The sequence below is a fragment of the Bos indicus x Bos taurus genome, chromosome 14, assembly GCF_003369695.1.
Source record: "Bos indicus x Bos taurus breed Angus x Brahman F1 hybrid chromosome 14, Bos_hybrid_MaternalHap_v2.0, whole genome shotgun sequence".
NCBI lineage: Eukaryota > Metazoa > Chordata > Mammalia > Artiodactyla > Bovidae > Bos > Bos indicus x Bos taurus.
The window spans coordinates 21,802,764-21,823,708 of NC_040089.1; the positions used below are offsets into that span (position 1 = coordinate 21,802,764).

At 42.9% G+C, this 20,945-nt stretch overlaps 1 protein-coding gene across 2 annotated transcripts in view; it reads right to left on the bottom strand.

Annotated features, from left to right (window-relative positions):
• Nucleotides 1-331: 331 nt before the first annotated feature.
• Nucleotides 332-20,945, bottom strand: part of RB1CC1 (RB1 inducible coiled-coil 1) — a 40,256-nt gene continuing 19,642 nt past the window's right edge. The window contains exons 8-24 of one of the 2 annotated variants that reach the window (XM_027560970.1): nt 20,741-20,911; nt 17,902-18,086; nt 17,553-17,739; nt 17,390-17,471; nt 17,206-17,267; nt 15,850-15,953; nt 15,331-15,457; nt 13,342-15,242; nt 9,749-9,914; nt 9,084-9,192; nt 8,774-9,002; nt 8,157-8,211; nt 7,247-7,294; nt 6,020-6,078; nt 4,294-4,430; nt 2,446-2,516; nt 332-1,727 (exon numbers count right to left, since the gene is read on the bottom strand). In XM_027560970.1, the coding sequence (XP_027416771.1) occupies nt 1,650-1,727; nt 2,446-2,516; nt 4,294-4,430; nt 6,020-6,078; nt 7,247-7,294; nt 8,157-8,211; nt 8,774-9,002; nt 9,084-9,192; nt 9,749-9,914; nt 13,342-15,242; nt 15,331-15,457; nt 15,850-15,953; nt 17,206-17,267; nt 17,390-17,471; nt 17,553-17,739; nt 17,902-18,086; nt 20,741-20,911 (3,771 nt within the window). In that variant the 3' untranslated portion in view covers nt 332-1,649. The remainder of the gene's footprint in view (nt 1,728-2,445; nt 2,517-4,293; nt 4,431-6,019; nt 6,079-7,246; nt 7,295-8,156; nt 8,212-8,773; nt 9,003-9,083; nt 9,193-9,748; nt 9,915-13,341; nt 15,243-15,330; nt 15,458-15,849; nt 15,954-17,205; nt 17,268-17,389; nt 17,472-17,552; nt 17,740-17,901; nt 18,087-20,740; nt 20,912-20,945) is intronic. The other variant, XM_027560972.1, reaches the window with a different exon arrangement.

Consider the following 20,945-nt stretch of genomic DNA (forward strand, 5'->3'; position numbering starts at 1 on the left):
GGCTTCATTTCTCTTCTTTGTAACTAAGAAAACCATACTTTCTTTTTGTTTGCTTTATGAAGGCATAGGTAACCGCTGATAGCATGGATAAAGAATAGGATGTAAGAAAAATGATAAGCAACAAAAGTTGACATTAAAGAGTGCCACTCAGGAGAGATCAGGTTCAGCCCGCATTCCACAGCAAGACTCTGAAATTTGAAGTCAAAAAAGCCCACCGGGCAGATTCACTCAGACCCAAGAACACCTTGCTCAGCAGACCCACCCTTACACAGAGCTCTTTGCTGGTGATGCTGTCTGCGTGAGGATGCAATGGAAGGACTGAAGAGAAACGTGAAATCATTTGTCCATTTATTCATTAATATGTTGTCAAATTCAGTTTTCTATACACTATGGTGTTTATTCCATTTTCTGTACTATTAGATATACATATTTAAAAAAATATTTAACTTATTTTTATGAAGAAATTAAATACTTTCTGGAAAAAAAAAAAAAGCCATTTTATTATTGTTCTCTAGCAACAAACCTGAAACAAGTCCCAATCCACTCAGGCAGCTCACTTAGATGCCTCTGTTCGCGGCATTTATCTGAAGACCGGGTTTACACAATTCTACTCTACAGAAGGCTGTTTGACCCTGTTACATAGCATACAGTTAAAGAACATTTTTGTAATAAACATGTTTCTCTTCGATATGATACAGAACAAGTTTTTCACACTTCCCAGCAGTCACTCAAATATATTAAAAATGTTTCCATCTTTAAAAGGCACACACATTTACAGGTTCAAATCTTTATTGTTTTAAAATTCTACATGTCTTTTACAATACAACATTTTGTTATTTAAATGACCTCTAAATGGTTAATGTACAATGACTATGCTTTTTCTGAAACTGAACCATGAATTACGACCTCGTCGATATGATTCTTCTAAACAGAGTACAAAAGTGTTGGGAGGGGCTGTGTGCCACTTGGAGACCACCCCCAGCACACACCTCCTTGGAAAACCCAGGCGACCATCTGCTCAAAGTGCTTCTCAAGACTGTAGATATGCCTGATCTTAAAGTCAGTCAATTGAATTAGAGTTCCTTTTTGTTTTGAAACATCAAAGGGCATTTAAAAAAATAAATGAAACAATTTGCTTTAGTAATCTACAGAGGCAAACAAAACCATGATTATCTGCATGCAGGAACACTCCTCTTTAAATAGTTCTGAAGGATGTATACATTTTATAAAGAATGTGTTAAAGAGTGCAAGTCTTCTGATATTGGCTTCACAAAAAGACAAATGCTGGTACAGTAACTAACACGGACTATCTAAGTTCAAGCTAATGTATATGTAACAGGCAATTAGCATGGCTAATCGTAGGCCACAATGCACAGGGTATGCCCTTTGAGATAATGAACTAGTTTGGTCCCCATTTCTAGAGTTACTTGGGTAGAAAAAAACAAAACCATTTTAATTCAGCTCAGAGTTTTGATGAATTTATTGTTCCTAAAGTGTAGCCAGGTAAAAAGTAAATGATATACACCAATGAAGTACATTGTCCTGTTGACTTTTATATAAAAAGATGGCCTGCTGTTTTTGGAGTGATGAAAGAGCACTGTTGGACAAACCAGGAAAACGTCACAGAAGGTCTCAATTTCTTCCGCAAATTATACTTTCTTATTCCATGACACAGCTTTCACTCTGTAAAACTTTGTCCCCAAAGGAACTTTAAATCTGTTTTGTGCCTAAGACAGAAAGAAAAGGGTGATTAAACCAAAGTGCCTAAGTTCCGTCCCATCACACTACTCAAAGCTGAATTACTGGGGGGGTCTTTATTAGAGGACACCTGCCTCCTCCCCATATGAGTGGAGACTCAGCCACTAATACTGAGGCAAGAGTCAGTGATCACTGATAAAGATACGGTGCCAAGTGAGCCGTATGTTATTACTATGAGCATCAAAGAGAAGTCCAGCACCACCCGGCTCGAGCCCTGCTGGTACACGGGGCACAGAGGAGGGTCGGGAAGCTGCTCACTGGAGGTCACTGAGCCCACAGCACCGACACTGCCCACATCACAGTCAGGCACATGCTGAGCCAGCAACACTTCACTTGTCTCTCCTCAGTGAGGGGCACTGAGAGTCAAGACGCATCAGCTCTGCCGGCAGACAGATTTCATCACCAGCTCCTTTACTGCACAAGAAGCACCAGCAACTCAACACAGAACAGTAACTTGCTGTAGTTTTCCTATACAGGTTGACCGTTTGTTGGTAATCTAGCTCTATTTTCAGAAGGCAACTAACACAAATATTCATAAAACTGCTGGTGCAAACTCACATTCACGAAATTCAAGGCCTGACTCAAGTGAACTAAAAGGCCAGGACTAGCACTGCTCCTGACTTCTACATGACACAGCCAGAGAACCTTCTTTCAACTCCAGGGTCTGCATCCCACCAAGAAGCTTACCTTTTTGGCCTGGCAGTACTCCTTTTCCATCACTTTCCCAAGGACCCATGGTCTTCGAGACGCACCTGAAGCTATGGAATCAAATCATTAATTTCTTTTTGAAAGTACTATTATAATTACTCATGAAAAACCAAACTGCCAGAATTATAACAGACTAAGGACCTTCTCCCAAGTGAAATCACAGAAATGCAAAATGACTTATAAAACAAAACTGGATTCATTTTCCTTTAAGTGCAGATGGTAAGTAAATCAGAAGCAAACAATCTGAGTACAAACCAGGAACAAATAAATCCAGGTATTCTAAGCAGCTCAGCAGTGCCACCTACTGTAAGTGCAGACACATGACCTGTTCTGCTGCTGAAAAGAAAACTGATTTTCTAGCTTCAAAGCAAAGCACTGCATTTTTATTTCTGGCACCACAACACAAACAGTCAGTGCAAAATAAATACCTAAGAATGAAAGAACATCTGAAGGGACTACTTTTGTGAAGGGAAGGAAAAAAATGTGGAAGGAAACAGGATGAAAAAACTCATGTCACAAGCTGAGAGATGCAAGCTCATTCTCTTAAAATTCATCAGAAGTTGTCATTAAAAAAGTTGATTCCAAAAATATTTGACCAATAATTTATCTGTTTAGAGTAAAACCTCTGAAATTCCCAAGAGAAGATAAAACTGATTTTATTCTATAAACATTACTTGGCAAGACGTAAATTAACAGATCTCCTGAATAAACCATCAGAAACAAACACAGACACAGGGACTGGTTTACTGGAAGACAATTTTTCCACAGACAGCGGTGCAGATGGTTTCGGATGATTCAAGCACGTTACATTTACTGTGCACTTTATTTCTATTATTACTGTACCAGCTCCACCTCAGATCAACAGGCATTAGATCCCAGAGGCTGGGGACCCCTGGTCTGACACTAAAGTCCAAGGAGTGACAAGTACCCCTGGTCAAGGCCATAATACCCTGGTCAAAAACCACAAAAAAAAAAAAAAAAAAAAAGAAAGAAAGAAAAAACGTAAGTTCACGGTTTTCCACGTATAAAACTAGTAAACTAAACTGCAACTGCCTTGTCTCACTTTCTGTGGTTACACTCTATATAACCCACCAACAACAGGCACAGAGGCAGTGGCCAAGTTAGAGAACTGACATCTGACCGCTCCAAACAGGAAGGGAAGGGAAGTGAAGTGAAAGTTGCTCAGTCCTGTCTGACTTTTTGTGACCCCATGAACTATACAGTCCATGGAATTCTCCAGGCCAAACAGGAACATCAAACCAAATGGATACAGTCTTTCTATTCAGGCAAAGTATTTCAGGGTGTCTATTATGTTCTTTTTGAGTTCTTTTAAAGGCCAATGTACCAGATAATTGTACATTATACCAGACGATGTACCAGATACTAACTGCAACTTGGTATGTTTTAACAAAGCTCATTGCTTTGAAAAGAAAATGAAAGTACTGACAATAACGAAAAAGAAGGTAGAAACACAGAATGATATATTGCACAGAAGAGACATTTTATAATTTAAAAGAATTTATTGTCGCCAAAACAAGCAAAGTGCCCTTATAAACCAATGAACACGTTATATTCAAGCTCACATAGGTATGAGCATTTTAACAGTACAATCCTGCTGTCGCCAGGGCATGAGATAACTGACCCGACTGCGTTAGCTGCACTCAGGCTGAACTGTCAACAGAACCCAGAAAAATAATCTGGATAATGCAGACCGAATACAAACAAACAAACAAAAAAGCAGATGGAAGCAGAGCTCTGTCTTGCCTGTGTAACTCGGACACAGTTAGACAAGCACACACTGGGTTTATGTCTCAGTGTGACACTTACCGCCCTCTCCCGGCCTGAGGTCCAGGGCGGGCAGGGACTCCGCGTGCAGGAAGTACAGGGTGGGGCTCACCGTGAAGAGCACATAGTTGTCGTGGCGCTCGTCCAGGATGATGAGCACCAGGTCGCCCACCTGGAAACTGAGCAGAGGAAAGCTTCAGTCACCTGAGAAGCCACCACCTCCCCCTCAATGCTCTGCTCGCGGACTCTGCAGGGCCCAACCAGTTCAGCTATCAATGCAACAGCAGATGTCTCAGCTACATGACTGCTCACACAGCTGCTCACAGGAGTGCTGGACATACACATATGTTCAAAGGGTAACACGAGCAACTGTCAGAGACCAACATAATCTACTGGTTAAGAAAACAGCCACACACCCACCCACACACACACACACACACTCTCTCACACACACACACACACACACACACACACACACACACAGCTTGGGTGAGGAGGAAAAAAAATACCCAAGTTCACCTAGTTATAGGAAGAAGGTACTCATCCAAACCCACCATTTTACAACAACGCACACAAATAGAGGGAGCAAACGCACAGTCACGTAAGGAGGGAAGCGCAACTTGTCCAGCAGTGCTGCTCCAGGCTCTGAGGAGAGTCCCCTCAGTCTGGAAGGAGAGGCAAGGAAACCAGGTGTGACGGCCTGAGGTTTCAGATGGCTTCTGTCTGTCTCCTCAGGGTCCTTCAGAATTGTCTTCGCAATACCAGTTCAAAGTTAATCTGGATCTCAGACAATAGTGGTCCTGAACCTGATAAATCATTAACATCACTAGGGAAACTCTACAAAGATAACAGTCTCTCCTTCATTAACTGTTTATCTCACAATTAACTGCCTGCCTAAAAGAATAGGACCAGATACGTTCTGGACAAACATCAGAAGACAACGCCTCAAAAGGGAAGGTGGGCTTCTCGGAGATGGTTTTTGTGTTAAGCTCATCTCTCTCATTTTTGAAAGACTGTAAGTTGATTTGACTTGACATACAGCTGGTAGGGAAAGACAGATACACCCAGCCCTTTCAAATCACTCGGTTTAATGTCAGTAACCCAGACACTTGGTTGATAGATCCATTACAGAGAAAGTCTTGTTTATTTTTTAAGTCAATGCTGATAAGCAGTGCATTATTGATGTGTAGCATATCAATAAAACAAAGTCTGAGAAATAAGCAGAAGAAGAAACACCGCAACTTAAAAAATCAAGAGTTTCCCATCTAAAATGAAAAAGATGAAGGTGGTAAAAGGGATTTAAAAGAGGTGGCAGCAACTGAAGAGGCTTCAGGAATGCAATGTAAGTGACAATTAAAGCTAGGACAGGAAGGACTTCCAATACGATCCCAATGTCCTCAAATCCCAATGCAGGAGACACAGGAGACCCAGGTTTGATCCCTGGGTGGGGATGATCCCCTGGAGATGGAATCCAATATTCTTGTCTTGGGAAAGCCCATGGACAGAGGAGCTTGGTGGACTACAGTCCAAAGGATCAAGAAGTGTTGGACATGACTGGGCACAACAACATCCCCAAAATAACACAGAAAAACCTTGCTTTTCAATTAAAAAAATATTAATTATGAATGAATGTATAACACTCTGCTGACTAAAACTGAGGTTGAAGGGCTACAGTCACTGAAACACATTTTCATGAACAATTCAGTACTATTCAATTTGGCAATTTTTTTCACAGAAAAAAATCATAAAAAACAAAAACAATACTTACTCTCTAATGGCTATCTTCTCAGAATGCCTCGAGGATACGGAAGACATGCTCTGAGACATCTGGAAGAGAACAGTTCAAAGGTTATATGAGTCATGTGCTCTCTCCGGGCACTTTCTAGGCCTGACTGCAGACACTTCTTCCACTATGATGTGTGGTCACGTCTGCATCCCAGCTTTCAGGGCCCAAACTCCCACGCTTCATTAACGTAATGCCTTTCCTTTAACAGTTACTCTCAGTGTACAAATTTATCTACACTTCTACTTATGCTATTCTTAATCAAATTTGGCTGGATTAAAAACTGGATATAGAATTATTTTATCAATAAACAGACACTTAACCCTAACAAATATCAGAAGGAAGGAGCTGATGATTTCAGTAAGAGTTTACAGCCCACGATTCTGAGCGACCAGCAGCCCAGGAAGGGCTGCCGACCATCCTCCCCTGCAAGCATCCAGGTGGGAGAGGGCGGGGCTAACCGGTCTCAGTCAGGCTTCAGCCCACTTCTCACACTGTTACTTGATACAGGGGATGTGGGTCCCAAGGTCTGGGGGCCAGAAAGGATGGCAGGGATACCTAACTCTCCCAAGCAGAGTGACCCAACTCTAGTCACACAAACCAAGGACAGATAAATGGCTTTCCGTCTTAAACACGTAACAGCACCTACAGTGTCCTATGCACTGCCGACTGCTCTGGGAGCACAGTGCACGGTGACAACGCCCTCCAAGCAGAGCGTCCTCCCCCAGGGAGGCAGCCCAGAGCACATGGGGAGCCACTGTGGCAGCAACTTCTCCATGTCTTCCTGAAAGGATGTGCTTCACTTACAAACAGCAAATAGCCTTAGAGCTGCTGTGGTCATAAGTTCAGGACTGACAGTTTGCAAGTTGTGGAAATAACGTGGAAGTTTTGCTGCTCAAGTTAAGATAGGCACATGCAAGAAACTGGATGCCTCCTTACAAGACACTTTACTTTAAAATAACTCCACTCTAATCAGTGCCTTAAGGTTTTCAACACAGGCCTCAAAACTGCTCCCACTTCCTCATAAATCGTAATCATTAGAGTATGAAAAATGAAGCAACTGGTTTATGAAAGCATGTAAGACTGACATGTAAAACTGATTAGTCAACAAAACCTACCAGGCATGAATTAATAAACCACACAACTTTCTGATCTTCTTAATGAAATGTGACCCAGTTTAAATGTCAAGATCAACTGGGCGAGAAACCTTACCAGTCTCTGATTTAACCGCTTGTTCTCTTCTTCTTTCAACTGTAGTGTCTGCAGAGAAGAGAAAAAGAGATGATGGTTTATGCTCATAAATACTCAAATCCAAACATAATGGACTAACGCTGATCTCTAGTATAAAAAGATCTTGGGGACATTCTTTTCTAGGGAATCTCTCCAACTGTTTTATTTACTGGCATAAAAGACAATTGGAATAATTTTTAGGTATACTTCCTTAAGTCAGGTGTTCTCAAAGCTTAATCTGCATTAGAAGCCCTTGAGGACTTGCAAATACACACTATCGAGATCTGTCCCCAGAGGCTGTGTTAGGAGGTGTGGCCCAGGAGGTGGGACCCACAGTTACTACACACAGGCAAGCAGACGTGATGGCCCTTCACTAACAATAGCACAGGGGAGACCCGAGCAGCAAGAGTACATGTCTGTACAGTTCAGACTCCGAATCCTCAGCAGTTATCTTGTGGAGAGCAAAAGAGACTGTAAAAATCTTCAAAGCCTAAGCAATGAAAAGTGCTCTATGAACAAAGAAAGGCAAGTCTGCAATTAAGAAGGAACCCCTATTGCCATTTTTTTTTCTCTTCACCTCAATCAATCCCTATAAAAAACCTAACTTTTCTTCATTATTCACATATTCTATTTTTGCCCCATTTTGGAAAATACTTAATTTTTGAAAATTAGTATGCAGAATTCACACTTAAACTTTGTTGCTGAATCCTGAACTGTTACCAGCCACTAGGATCAGAGATGACAGAGCTTCTCAAAAATAACCACAAAATAACCATTAAAAAGATCTAATATATAAACACAACAAATCCTGTTCTCATGTAAGGTTGCTTCACTGCGATCCAGAGTGAAGGCCTTTACCCACTATGCTTCAACACAGACAAAATGCACTTACTCGTTCCAACAGCATTATCCGCTGTCTTTCTTCAGAGAGCACGTGGACGTTTTCTCTAAGAGAAAATGACTTACTTTAGCCATATTGACAAATAAAACTGTAACATACTTAGAATGCACAATGAGGTGGTCTGAGACACGTGTACTGTGCACCGCTAATCCACACCCCCCTCACCTCACATGACTACCTCCTCCCTGCGCCCACAGTCCTGGGGAAACCATGCTCTTCCTCTCCACTTCTACCTGTATGACTTTCATTTCAGATTTTGTGTGTTAAGTGACCACTCCATCTACCACGGCCTCAGCCCCATGAACACACCTGAGCCTCTGGTAACCCCTGCTCCCCGAGGCCATGGGCTCAACCCTGGAACCCCTGCAGACACCAGTCCAGCAGCCCTTCCTGGCTACCCGTGGACGCTGCAGGGACACCAAGGCACCTCATGAAACACGCCCATATGGGCTCCCACAGATAACCAGTGATGTTAACACTCACTGTGCTATAAACAATCCACCGGGTCCAGCTCTCAGGTCCGTGGGCTGCAGTCACCACCGGGGCTGCCCAGCCCTCCCACCCTCAGTGCTGGCTGGCCATTCTGAACAGGAGGATGGAGCACTCACTGGACAGACATCGTGCTGGTCTCCATGGCTGAGTCTGGCCTCCCCTCGGCAAAGGTGTCCAGGGCCTCCACCGGGGGCTCGGGTGCACAGGCCCCATATAACTCCGGGGCTGCAGCCACGCCCGGGGAGGGCACGAAGGCGCCGCCCCGCAGCCGGCTGACTTCCTCCTCCAGTCGCTTCTTCTCCTCCAGCAGACGCGCGCGGTCCTCAGACAGAGACTCGATCAAATCTGCAGCCGGGGTTGGGACAGAGTTAGCCATGGCGCGCGTCGGTCAGAGCCAAAGGTGCCGCACTCCTGAGGCCCGCTCACCTTTGTCCCGCTCCTGCTGCTGCATTGTGCTCTTGAGCTTATCACTGAGATCATTGATTATGTTTTCTTTCCTCATTTTCTCTCTCGTTAAAACAGTGTTAAAATTGGTCTGGAACAACAGAACAAGAACCACTCACATGATCTGTACACACAGCGCAGTGGCAGACACAAAAAACACACTGCATCTATTTCTGGTGGTACGTCTCAACATGGAGAAGAAAAGTATCATACACAAGGTGACATTTACTTTTAAATAAAAATGCCAGCTCATCACATGGATAAGAATTAACAGCACATAAATTAGAAGAAAATTTCACAGCTTAGAGAAAAGAAACTCAAATGTTACCCATGTAGTAGTATCAACACTTTCATTTGCAAAAATTAATGTGATGTGAAGACATTAAATGATTTTGACAAGATCAGGGAGGAAGCTAGGAAGTCAGGAACAGAATTTACATTTCTTCATTTCTAAACTAGGACTGTTTTCTTTTTGAAGTACTCATGTGAAATAATGACTATGACTGTTAAAAAGAACATGCTTTTAAATATGAAGATACGTAGCAAATACTACCAGGATCAATGTAGGAAAAGTCACACTTAAAACAGCAAAAACCTCAGCTACACAGACACACTTGTTAACCTTCTCAGTCCGGGAACCCACACACCTGCTGCTCAGCGATCAAAGATGTTCGAACATTCTGCATCTCCTCATTCTTCCTTTTCTCCTGCTCTTCAAGTTGTTCTAGAAACTTAGCTTTTTCTTCCTGGAGCTTTTCTTGAAGTTCAGCAACTAGGCTTGAAGAATCTTCTCTGGCAGATTCCATGGCATGACTTTAAAAATTAAATACAGTATTACATTTTCCCCCCAGTATTACAGATATAATCACAAGTATACCAAGTATCATAATTAGATGACACCAGAAATGCTAAACATCTTCCTTTAACCTAACAGTAGTTAACTGGTGTTAAAAGATCTTTCTATGTCAACTCTCGCTTTTTATCCACCAGCAAAAGAGAAACAAGTGCCAGGGAAAAGCCTAATACAGACCACATCCTCCCAGCAGTGGGGTTGAGTGGTTATAATCCGATATTCAAGATAATCAGTTTCTACAGCAAAAGGCAACATTGTCAATATAAAAATCAATATACTTCAAGAGCTCAGCTTCAAATTCTAGTTTTACCTTTCCTGTAACTGCCAGACACAGGACTGAGAGTTGAATTAAAAATACACCTGCAGAACACATCTGTTGAAGAGCTTTCATTTTTTAAACAGGCTTTGGTTCATTTTGTTAGCTAATGAATAGGTAACCTTAAACTAAAGTGAAACTTAAATGTGTACACAGCAAACTGACATACGCCTAAATTCAGGTTCACTTCTCTCAGAACCTGCTCACCTCCAAGGGGTGCTGAGGGGCTGAGAGGCGAGGTCAACGAGAAAGCACAAGCCCAGGCTGCTGCTTATTTTATCTGCTTTCAACCTCACAATCCTCTACATCCGAATGCTTGTCAAGAAGTAGATAATCTCATCCAAGGTGTTAAAATATCCCCAGCTCAGGAGAAAGACTGTAAACATTCCCACACTATCTGAGCAACCAAGTCAGTGAAGGGTTTTAAATGTACATTTATTCAATTTAAAAGGACACTTCAATGTTTTTCAATGTTTCTCCTTCGGGGCTGGGGAGGGGGGGATTAAAAATCACAGGCAGCGTCATTTCAAGGTCACTGAGGAACCAGGATGAAGCCAGGGACTTTGCTCACTAAGAAAACGGACTTAGGATAAAATAAGCCGAACGCAGGGCTTACATGTGAGCAACTCTTCATACTGTCTGCCTAATGTCTACTTTGTGCAGGTTTAAGTGACACGCCTTGAAGAAGTACCCCCTACAGTTACAGGGTAAGCCAACTACTGTGGGGAAAACAAAAAGCCAAGTTCCAGGCAAGTAGGCAGGGCAGAGGGAAGAGAATGAGGTTACAGGCGAGGGGGCAGCAGGTCACAAAAGTCTAACTGGACTACTGTAATATACAAGATGAAGAAGCAATAAGGTCCTGTTGTACAGGGAACTCTATTCAATATCCTGGGAAATGCCTTAATGGAGAAGAATATACATATGTTTAACTGCATCACTTTGCCACACAGCAGAAATTAGGATAACAATGTACATCAACTATTAAAATGCTAACTGTGTCCGACTCTTTGTGACTCCATGGACTGCAGCCTGCCAGGCTCCTCTATCCATGGAATTCTCCAGGCAAGAATACTAGAGTGGGTAGCCAATCCCTTCTCCAGGGGATCTTCCCGTTACTGTAGGCAGATCCTTTACGGTCTGAGCCATGGGGCTTCAGATTATACTTGTGTCAATGAAATACATTTTTTAAAGTTAAAAACAAAGTAAGTCCCTGGCAATCCAGTGGTTAAAACGCCATGCTTCCAAAGTAGGGAGCATAGGTTTGATCCTTGATTAGAGAACTAAGATCTCACATGTGCTGGCATGACCAAAAATAAATTTATTTTTAAAATTAAAAAAAAAAAAAAGGAATTAGCAACTACTTGAGCTATCAGGGCAAGACACAGTGGGTGAGCTATCAGGGGCATGAGCCATGATAACCCACAGCTTGTCTGTCAGTACAATAAGATTTCTAAGTGTACAGCAGTTCAGGCACACGGGACAGCCTGTCCAAGGTGAGGGTCAGGATTTCTGAGACCCAGAGGCAGGACAGAGCATATCTGAGTTGCTGCTCCAGCTACTCCACCGAATACCTGTGCAGCCCCTGCTGTGGGAGCACTCCCCGCCTACCCTACCCCACCACCACCCCCCACCGTGAACCCATGCAGCTGCTCTACCAAAATGGACACTGAATGGAGCTTTGGCAAGTCCTACGGGAGAACCATGGTTAAGGCCCTTCGGATTCTGAAGCAGGGAACCTGGCTTTAGGCTTTTGTACCTGGTCTGTGGAGACTTGACCCCTGCCATGGTCTCCTCAGTTACCATAGAGTGGACACAGCCTCACTCCTGGAGCTAGGACACTCAGGTGACACAGTGGACACAAGGTGTGGTCCACACGAGTCCTGACAGCACTGGGCAGGTACGGAGGGGCTTCCATTCCCCCACGGCAGCCACGGCGAGCCTGCAGGAAGGATGCTGCAGGAGGGCCCGGTGTCCAGAGGATTCTCAGAGGGCTCCAAAGCACGATGAGAAGGGGTAGGATGAGAGGGGGTGCAATGTCTGGGCAGGACCCCGCAAGGACCACAATCTCTGACCGAACACTGTGCACCATACCCATCACTGGCCCCTGGAGGACCCTGGTGCCGCCGGCCTACCTGGCCTTCTGCAGTGACTGCCTCGACCTCTGCATCCCCCAGGCTCTAAGGACACTCAGAGGTCCAGTTCCTCTAAGAGCCTCCAATCCCTCCAGAAAACATTCTGTTTTCAAAACAGACTTGGAGGTTCAATTGTGCGCCAGGTTATGAACAGTATACAGCAGATAGTCAATCACAAGAGGCTGGGTAAAAGTGATAAGCAGCAGCTGGAGGTTAAATTACATAAAGCACATACACCTATACAGATACTCTCTTGGAAGAATTAATGATAGAACCAACTAATGATGCTCTAGAAATTGTTTATTAGGCCACAAACCCCCTCAATAAATTTTAATGAGTAGGAATACCAAAGTCCATTTTCTCCGATCAAAGGCAGTAACATCAGACAACAACAATAAAAAAGCAAAAAAACCCACCACTGTATAAAACCCAGAATTTAACATTATCTTTTGAATCACAGAGGAAATAACTGAGATTGTAATATCAGAAAATAACAACCAGGAAGCTGGAGTCCTAAACGTTACTAACTGCTGCTCTTTTATACATTGTACATGATTTTAAAAGAATGAAAATCAGTAACTTTCAAATGAAGAATTCAGGGAACAAACTACAAATAAACCGAAAGGAAATTTATATGTTAAAAAAGGGGGAAAACGATCCTGAAAACATTTGAAATTTTCAAAACTTATCTGTCTTGAAATCCAAAATATGAATCCATTTTTAGAGGCCATCCCAGTGGATTTACAGTCTGTTATTTCTTTCAAATGTTTTTAAGTAACATGGACTATTTTAAAAAGGACATTTTTACTTCACAAATATCTCAATGGTTACTTTTACCTGAGGTAAATGAGGAAATTAAGGTACTGTGATTACAAACACAATTAAAATTTGAATCACCAGACTTTAATTTTATGATTACAGACTGAAGTTCTTTCTTACCTTTTTGCTAATTGACTCTCAAGATGTTTAACTTTCTCTAACAACTCTTTCTCAACAGCTTCTCTTTCCAAGTGCATTTCTTTTCTGGCAGTCTCAATAGCAGCTTCTTTTTCACAATTAAGCCTCTGAACTAGCTGTTCTCGGTCCTGTTCCTGTCTCATGACAAATTCCTCTTTGTCTTTCTCTAGCTTCTGGATAATAGCTTTGTACATATCCTCTTGCTGGGAGATTTTCTCATCTTTTTGTTTTTCAAGAGCACTCAATTCTGAGTCCAATTTACTCTGCAGTTCAGCTAATTCTTCTTTCAGGCCTTTTTCTATTTCAAATGCTTGCTGATACAATGATGTCATTTTGTTTAAATCAGTTGTAAGCCTATCAGATTCTTCTTCGTGTCTACTAATTAACTCGGAAATGCACTGATCTTTTTCAACTGTCATTAAAGTTCTCAGCTCTGCCAAGCCCACCTGATAATTTTCATTATTGTCGTGAATCTTTTGGTTTAGTTTACTGATCTCTGCTCTCAACTGTTCAGTCTCTTTTTCGAAGAGAGACTGCAAGGTCTTCTTCTCCTGGGTTCTGCTTTCTTCCAGCAACATTTTTATCTCATCAGTTTCTGCTTCCTTCAGAGCCAGCTCCACCTCTAACTTACACCTCATGTCCGACAAATCTGAAACCTTGAGCTTTAACTCCTGGAGCTGCTGCTCCTTCTCCTGGATGACTGCAGCATGAGAATCTTGGATCTGCTCGATCCTCTGCTGGTTTTCCATCTCTAGTTTCTCCAAGCAGAGCCTGTGCTCGTTCATGGCCTTCTCCAACTCCTGTGTGTGACGGACCTGCAGTGTGTCCTCCAGCTCCTTCAGATGACTCTGCTCCAGGCGCTGGAGCTCTGCCCGCAGTAGCTGGAGCTTCTCGTCATTCTCCACGTGGAGCTTCCTCAAGTCCTCCAGGGCAACCTCACGCGACTGCCGAAGTGCTTCCATCTCACAGTGCTGGGCGTGCACTGTGCACTCCATCTCGAGCAGCTTCTGGTCCTTCTCTTTCTGCAGGCAGATGACAGCTTCCTTCTCATGCTTGACCAGAGCAAACTCATTATCCTTATTCTGCAGCACTTCCTCCAGGCATACCAGGTCCCCCCGCAGCTTGGTGATCTTGCTCTTGTTCTCTTCACTCTCCTTCACCAGGGTAGCGAGCCTGCCCTCGTACTCGCTTTTTAAAGACTCTAGTTCTTTTTGATGTTTTTCATATAGTGTTATTTCCAAAGAGTGCTTTACTTTGTCGATAATGCTTCTTATTTCTACTGCTGTACACTGCAAGGAATTGGCAAAGTCGCACTGTTCCTTCTGCACGAACGTCCGGAAGTGGCAGAAGTCCTCCTTCAGGGTCTGAATGCTGAGGTGCGAGTCGTGGGCGGACGTGCGGCACCTCCCCAGCTGGACACTGAGGGACGCGCGGTCGCCCGGGTCCTCCTGACCAGGGGCACTGGTGTCCTGCATCCGCCTGCTGTCAATGGCGTTGATGACAGAGGAGTAGAGGGACTCCACCATCATCTCTGGGCTCTGCGGGTCACTGATGGGGTTTGGAGACGATAGCTGCTCCTCTATGACAAACTCGTTCACCGCAGACATAAAGTCCGACTCAGGACTTTCTGCTAGTGAATCCAAGTCTAAGGAGGCCTGGTGGAGAGTATGCTCTATATTTGGATGGGGGATAGTCTCAAAGTCGAACGTGTGGGCATCAATGCTGTCTGGTGACAGCTCCTCTAAGGGGCAGACTGCAGGACACAGGGGATCCTGCACGGCGAGTGGAGGCGGTGTCCTGGGTGAGGTAGTGGTTGTGATTCCTGTCGCGCTTTCCAGCCGGGGCGAGGAAGCCGACTGCGGGGACGTCTGACTCGCAGAGGCCTGGAAGAGAGAGGGACAGGCTGACCGAGCTGCGACACCACAGGCATGCATGCTAACGGGGCGAACCACTGCAAAGAACTGGATTTGCCTTTTGTTCACTCAGCAGGTCTGTAATGGTCTGTGACATTTCATCCAAACTTTGTGCTGCTTTTACCAAATTATGCAGAGCAAGTACATGCTGGTGGAGAGGTTCAAAGTCACAAAGTAAGGGAACCCTGAAACAGAGCGCAACCAAATTAGACTTCTAATTTCTTAATGAGAAAGGGATAACTACAACCAAACATTGTAATCTGTGCCCAAAATGATTCTCTATCAATCAATACCAAACAAGCTGAAGAAGACTAACACATACCATGCAACAACACAGATTACTATCAGAAAAAACTAATTTCATGTAAGGCATTACTTTTCTTCTACTTTATCATCTTCATTTTCTGATCCTTATTTTCTAATCATTTTTATATTCCCTGCAAGCTTCCCAAAGCAGCCATGGAAGAACCAGACTATCATGAAATCCTCCTGTTCTGGAGTACCCTGCAAGCACTGGTGCTCTTCCCACCACCCAGGGCAGCAAGAACATCCCAAAGTGGGAACTACAGGCATTTACCTGAGGAATGGCTGAACTTCAGAAGGACAAAATGATTGCAGAAACTGTAAATCTTTTAATGAAATATCTGGAAGTTCACAGTCAAACTTTCGAGGCTTCTGTGTCTATATATAAAAAAAAAAATTACCAAAAAATATACAGGATAATTTTGTATATGATTTCTTACTATATATTGACTATACTTACTATATTTCTTGTTATAAATACTGTATTTCTTACTATATAATTCAATACAATAAGTAATTAAAAATGCTTCAAGTGATCTACTCATCCCATAGAAACAGAGTAAGATAATCAACTACAAATGAAAGACTGCTCAATGAGAAGACCATCTCCCAAGTCTGAAACAACAGGGATGCCGGGCTTGCTCCCTCTCTTCTCTGCTCTCAGCATCTTTTCACAGGAACACTGCTGTTCCCAACCTACATTAAAGGAACCCATCTGTCTCGCTACCACACAGGCTGGTCCCAAATTTCCACGTGCCCGACTGCTCGGTCAGCACAGTCCTGAGGCCCACCCTGGCCCTCCATCTACTTTTGTCACCACTGGTGTGTGGTGCTGTTTTAAGGCAGCAAAGACTTTCTTTCTAACATAAAACTTCCTTCCATACCCTTGACTCCAACTTTTCATTACATTTTCCAAAGTATGAAATCTTAGTCAATTGCAGCTTCTTAAAAAAAAAACAAACATCACCTACCATTCTTTTTATTATTGCTGAGAAATGCAGCTTTTAAGACAAGGCCATGGCCTTAGTCATGACTTATGCAGGGTTCCCCAGTAAAGGTGTGTGTGTAGGAAACCCTGCCTGTTTGCAGACACACAAAAACACGTCTATAGCCCTAAGGAATCCTGTAGCACGAAACACGTGTGACCGTGAAACAGCGTGTGTGAAGAGAAAACGTGTGTGAGGAGAAAACAAACAGACAGCACTTCTAAAACTTATTTGACCACGGAATCGTTTTTTGGTTTTTTTTCATATAATAAAACTAGTGGTCCCATTCTGGTTTAGAAATACAGGGACCTTGTATTTCATGGCTTCGATGAAGATGACCTGATTGGGGATTGTCCAACATGAATGAAAGAAAGAGAAGGAGGAGGGGGAGGGGAGGGCGGGAAGGAGAGGAGGAGGGAGACAGATCCAGTGAGGGGAAGAGACTCCGTTCCCACCCATCTCAACAGTGTCCTACGACGTCACCGTTCTGAGCAGAGAAGACTCCGGACCAAAAACTATGAATTCATCTTAGAGTCAAAAACACCGTAATTTTGATTAAAAATCTGTTTCTGATAAGTATCTCCACTTCTGAAATAAAGGTCTGAACACACAGGACTTAGTCAAGTTAGAAAATAAATACGTACACAAAAGGATGGGGGCCAGGAGTCCAATCCCCTGAACAGACGATTTCTTAGAAAAGACTTCCCTGTGTAAAGAGATTAACATGCAGTTACTCTACAACTTCAGCTGCATGATGTACTCATAACTACAAAATAAAACCAGCACTTTTTCTTAAAAAATGTTAAGTTATTAATAAAGAACACTTACTAAATAATTTCCCAAAGGATTCCCTTTTTGACTTCTCAGCCTCATACAATTGCTTTCCGTCCTTGACTAAAGCACCGGCCCACTGAGGAAAGGAGAGCACGTATTAGCATCAGCACCAACTCACTGAGGCCCAGACACAGTAAACACAGCTCAGCCTGCGTACCTCCCTGTAGTGTTTTATGAACATTTTTCTCCTGACAACCTCAACAACAGCTAAGCAGTACATCTGAGGAACTGTGCTCAGAGCTTCTACGATCTTGACTCTTTCTAAGAGCTCGATAACCAGGCGGAGCAAAGCCTGCAACTTCTCTCCATCCTGATCTGCGTGGAGCATCACAAAGCAACACCACCTGCAGAATGAAATCGAGATGCAGAGACTCTGAAAAACCATCCATGCCCATGGTCGTCAACTGACAAAGAGTCAGTATGGTAATAAAATCACACCATCACTTGGGAGAAATACAAAGCATCAACTCTCAACACCCCAAACCAGCTGCCTGAGAACGACTTACTTGAGTCTGACATGAAGGTTATTTGCGAGCTCCTGTTTGGCAGTGGTGCACTTCTGTTTAATGTCCAACAGCTTTCTATGGTTTTGCAACATAATCATCAACTGATTTGCATGACTCAGACACAAATCAGGTAGCACAGATGCATCCTTCAAGTTTTCAGCTCTCATCTGATTAGCTAAAAATCCCTTTGAGAGAAAACATTTTAAAGGATATAAACTTTCATTAAAAACATGAACATTCGTTTAAGAGGAACAGCTTCATATTAGACACAAACTGTTCTCCTCTCAAATAAGATTTTAAAATCTCCTACTTTTCCGAATGTAGTAGATGGGTCCATAGCAAAAGATTCAGTTTTTAAGAAATTTATGCTTATCTAATTCTGTTCAATTTTCATGCTTTAAAAAAAAAAAAGAGAGAGAGAGAGATCCAGGAAGATAAAGTAACCTGTCCAAGGACACAGCAGGCAGATGAGAACCAGAACCTGTGTGACTGTAAACACCTGCTAGGCCGCTGTGCAGTCAGAGTGCAAGGAAGTCACACAGGGCCACTGACTTTACAACAGATTTAATCTAATCAGTGATACTCAACAGTATACACTTCTCCCAATAAAGTAACAATCTTTGATGTTGACTACATCACTCACTGAAAAGCCATTCCCCACTCCAGTAATCCTGGGCTGTTGTACCTTATTCCACTGACCTGTGTGCATGTCTTCAGAACAATGATTTCCACAGTATTATTTTGTAGGAAAAATAATGATTAGACTCTTTTCTTAGCTATCCTTATTTATTTCCACAAGGGAGCCTTGCATCTTTTTGTTAGGTAAGGATTGTGCTTAGGCTGTAGATTAATTCAGACACACGTGTCAAATCCAACAGCAAACAATTAAAAAAAATAAGTCTAAAGACATCTTGATGAGTCAGTATAGTGACAGCTTTCTTCTTGCTCTATTTACTGAAAAGTTAACATGCTAAGGAAGTTTTGGGGTATGCACATCCATGTTACTATCACACCTGCCGCCGTACACAATCGCATTTGTAGGGCTCAGGCTAGGACAGCACACGTAGCTTCTTTCTGTAGTTCTCTCTCTTTACTATTTGATGTTTTTCTAAACATCATGAAGGTAAATTTAGGTTTAAATGATTTGTTAAAGTCAAGACGGTTCAATATCTGAAAATAAGACAATTTTAATAATAATAATGTTATATGTTATTTTTCTTCCAATATGTTGCATGATGCTTTTTCTGTAATTTAGATAAAAAAAAAAACAAACTTACTGCTTTAATCTCCTTTGATAAAATCTTAAGAGGTTTTCAATGCTTTTTACTGAATCCAAGGAAAATACTGCATCAATCCACAATCCATGGAGTGCAAGCTCAACGCAGGAGAAATACAAAGAAAGCCACAACTCGCCACGTCACAAACTGCTAAAACCCAAACCAAAGGCAAACAGCTACAAGTGAATTACTAACAGCCTAGAATTCCCTATCAAGAGAAAATATCCTTGAGAAACAAAGGATTTTCCAGTGACAAAACCTGAATTTACCACAAGCTAGAAAACACTAAAGAATACTTTACTGTAGAAAAGTAGTGTAAGTTGCTCAGTCATATCTGACTCTGAGACCCCATGGACTGTAGCCTGTCAAGCTCCATGGGGATTCTCCAGGCCAGAATACTGCAGTGGGTAGCCTTTCCCTTCTCCAGGGGATCTTCCCAACCCAGGGATCTAACCCAGGTCTCCCACATTACAGACAGATTCTGTACTAGCTGAGCCACCAGGGAAGCCCATTTTTAATGTATGATAGACTTTAATACATCAAAGATAAATGTGTCATTTAAAGGGAAGACTGCTAATACATTAAAAAGACTATATTATGATGTATTCCAAGAATCCAAGGATGGTCAAGATTAGAAATAGATTGTACCTTCCTTAACCTTATAAGACTTTCTAATAAAACAAGGGGAAAAAAAAAAAACCAACCTACTACAAACACTGTAATGGTGAAATGTCAACCATTTCCCACAGATCAGGAATTAACCAAGGATGGCCAGTATAACATCTATCAATACTCAGCACTGCACAGGGTGGGGGTGCCGTCGGGTGGGGACCCACTCAGTGCAAACACAAGATGGAGAAATCAGTTAAGGAGGCTGGATCCAAAATTAAGGGAAAGGAAAAGAGAATCTGGTAGTTACAAGATGAATTCAGTCTGTAAACTATAAAAACATTATAAATATTTCAAACATGTTGAAAACTTACAGAACGTCACCACATGGAGAAAACTTCCAGGTCAGTCACTCTCCACAATCCCACCACCTTCTCATGGTTATAAATCTAATCTGGTACCAGAGTTCTTGGAAATGAAAGTAGCTCAGTCGTGTCCAACTTTTTGCGACCCCCATGGACTATACAGTCCATGGAATTCTCCAGGCCAGAATACTGGAGTAAGTAGCCTTTCCCTTCTCCAGGGGATCTTTCCAACACAGGGATCGATCTCCCACATTGCAGGAGGATTCTTTACCTGATTTCTTGGAACACGGCATTGAACTAGACCTCCTAAGGCTCCCCATTTTCCTGAGGCGGGAGCAGGAGGTGCTCAGGGATCACGGACAGGGGCTGTGGGCGTGTGCAGGGCTCCCTACCGCCCAGTGCAGCCTTAGCTCAAACCTCTGAACATGAGGAACCGGCCTCCTCCTGTCCTACCAGAACCAGTAATACCACAGTTAACACTACTCACGGGTGACGTGGAAACACAGGGCACAGCAAACGAACAGTGCATATAAAAGACTAGTCTAGAAACCACAAATCCCCTTCCCGAGAGAGGTCTGCAGTAAGCACCTGAGCGAGTTCTTTCTGCTCATTGACCAGTCGGCCGCAGCTGGCAATCATCTGGTCCAGGGCGTACAGCCGGTCCTCCAGGCCCTTGATGGCTTTCATGTTCTGATTATCGAGATTGGCAATAGTCTGACGGCATTCGGCCATAAAGGGTCGAATGATCCGGGGATCAAGCTGAGTGACATGGAAATATGTATGAATGAAATTT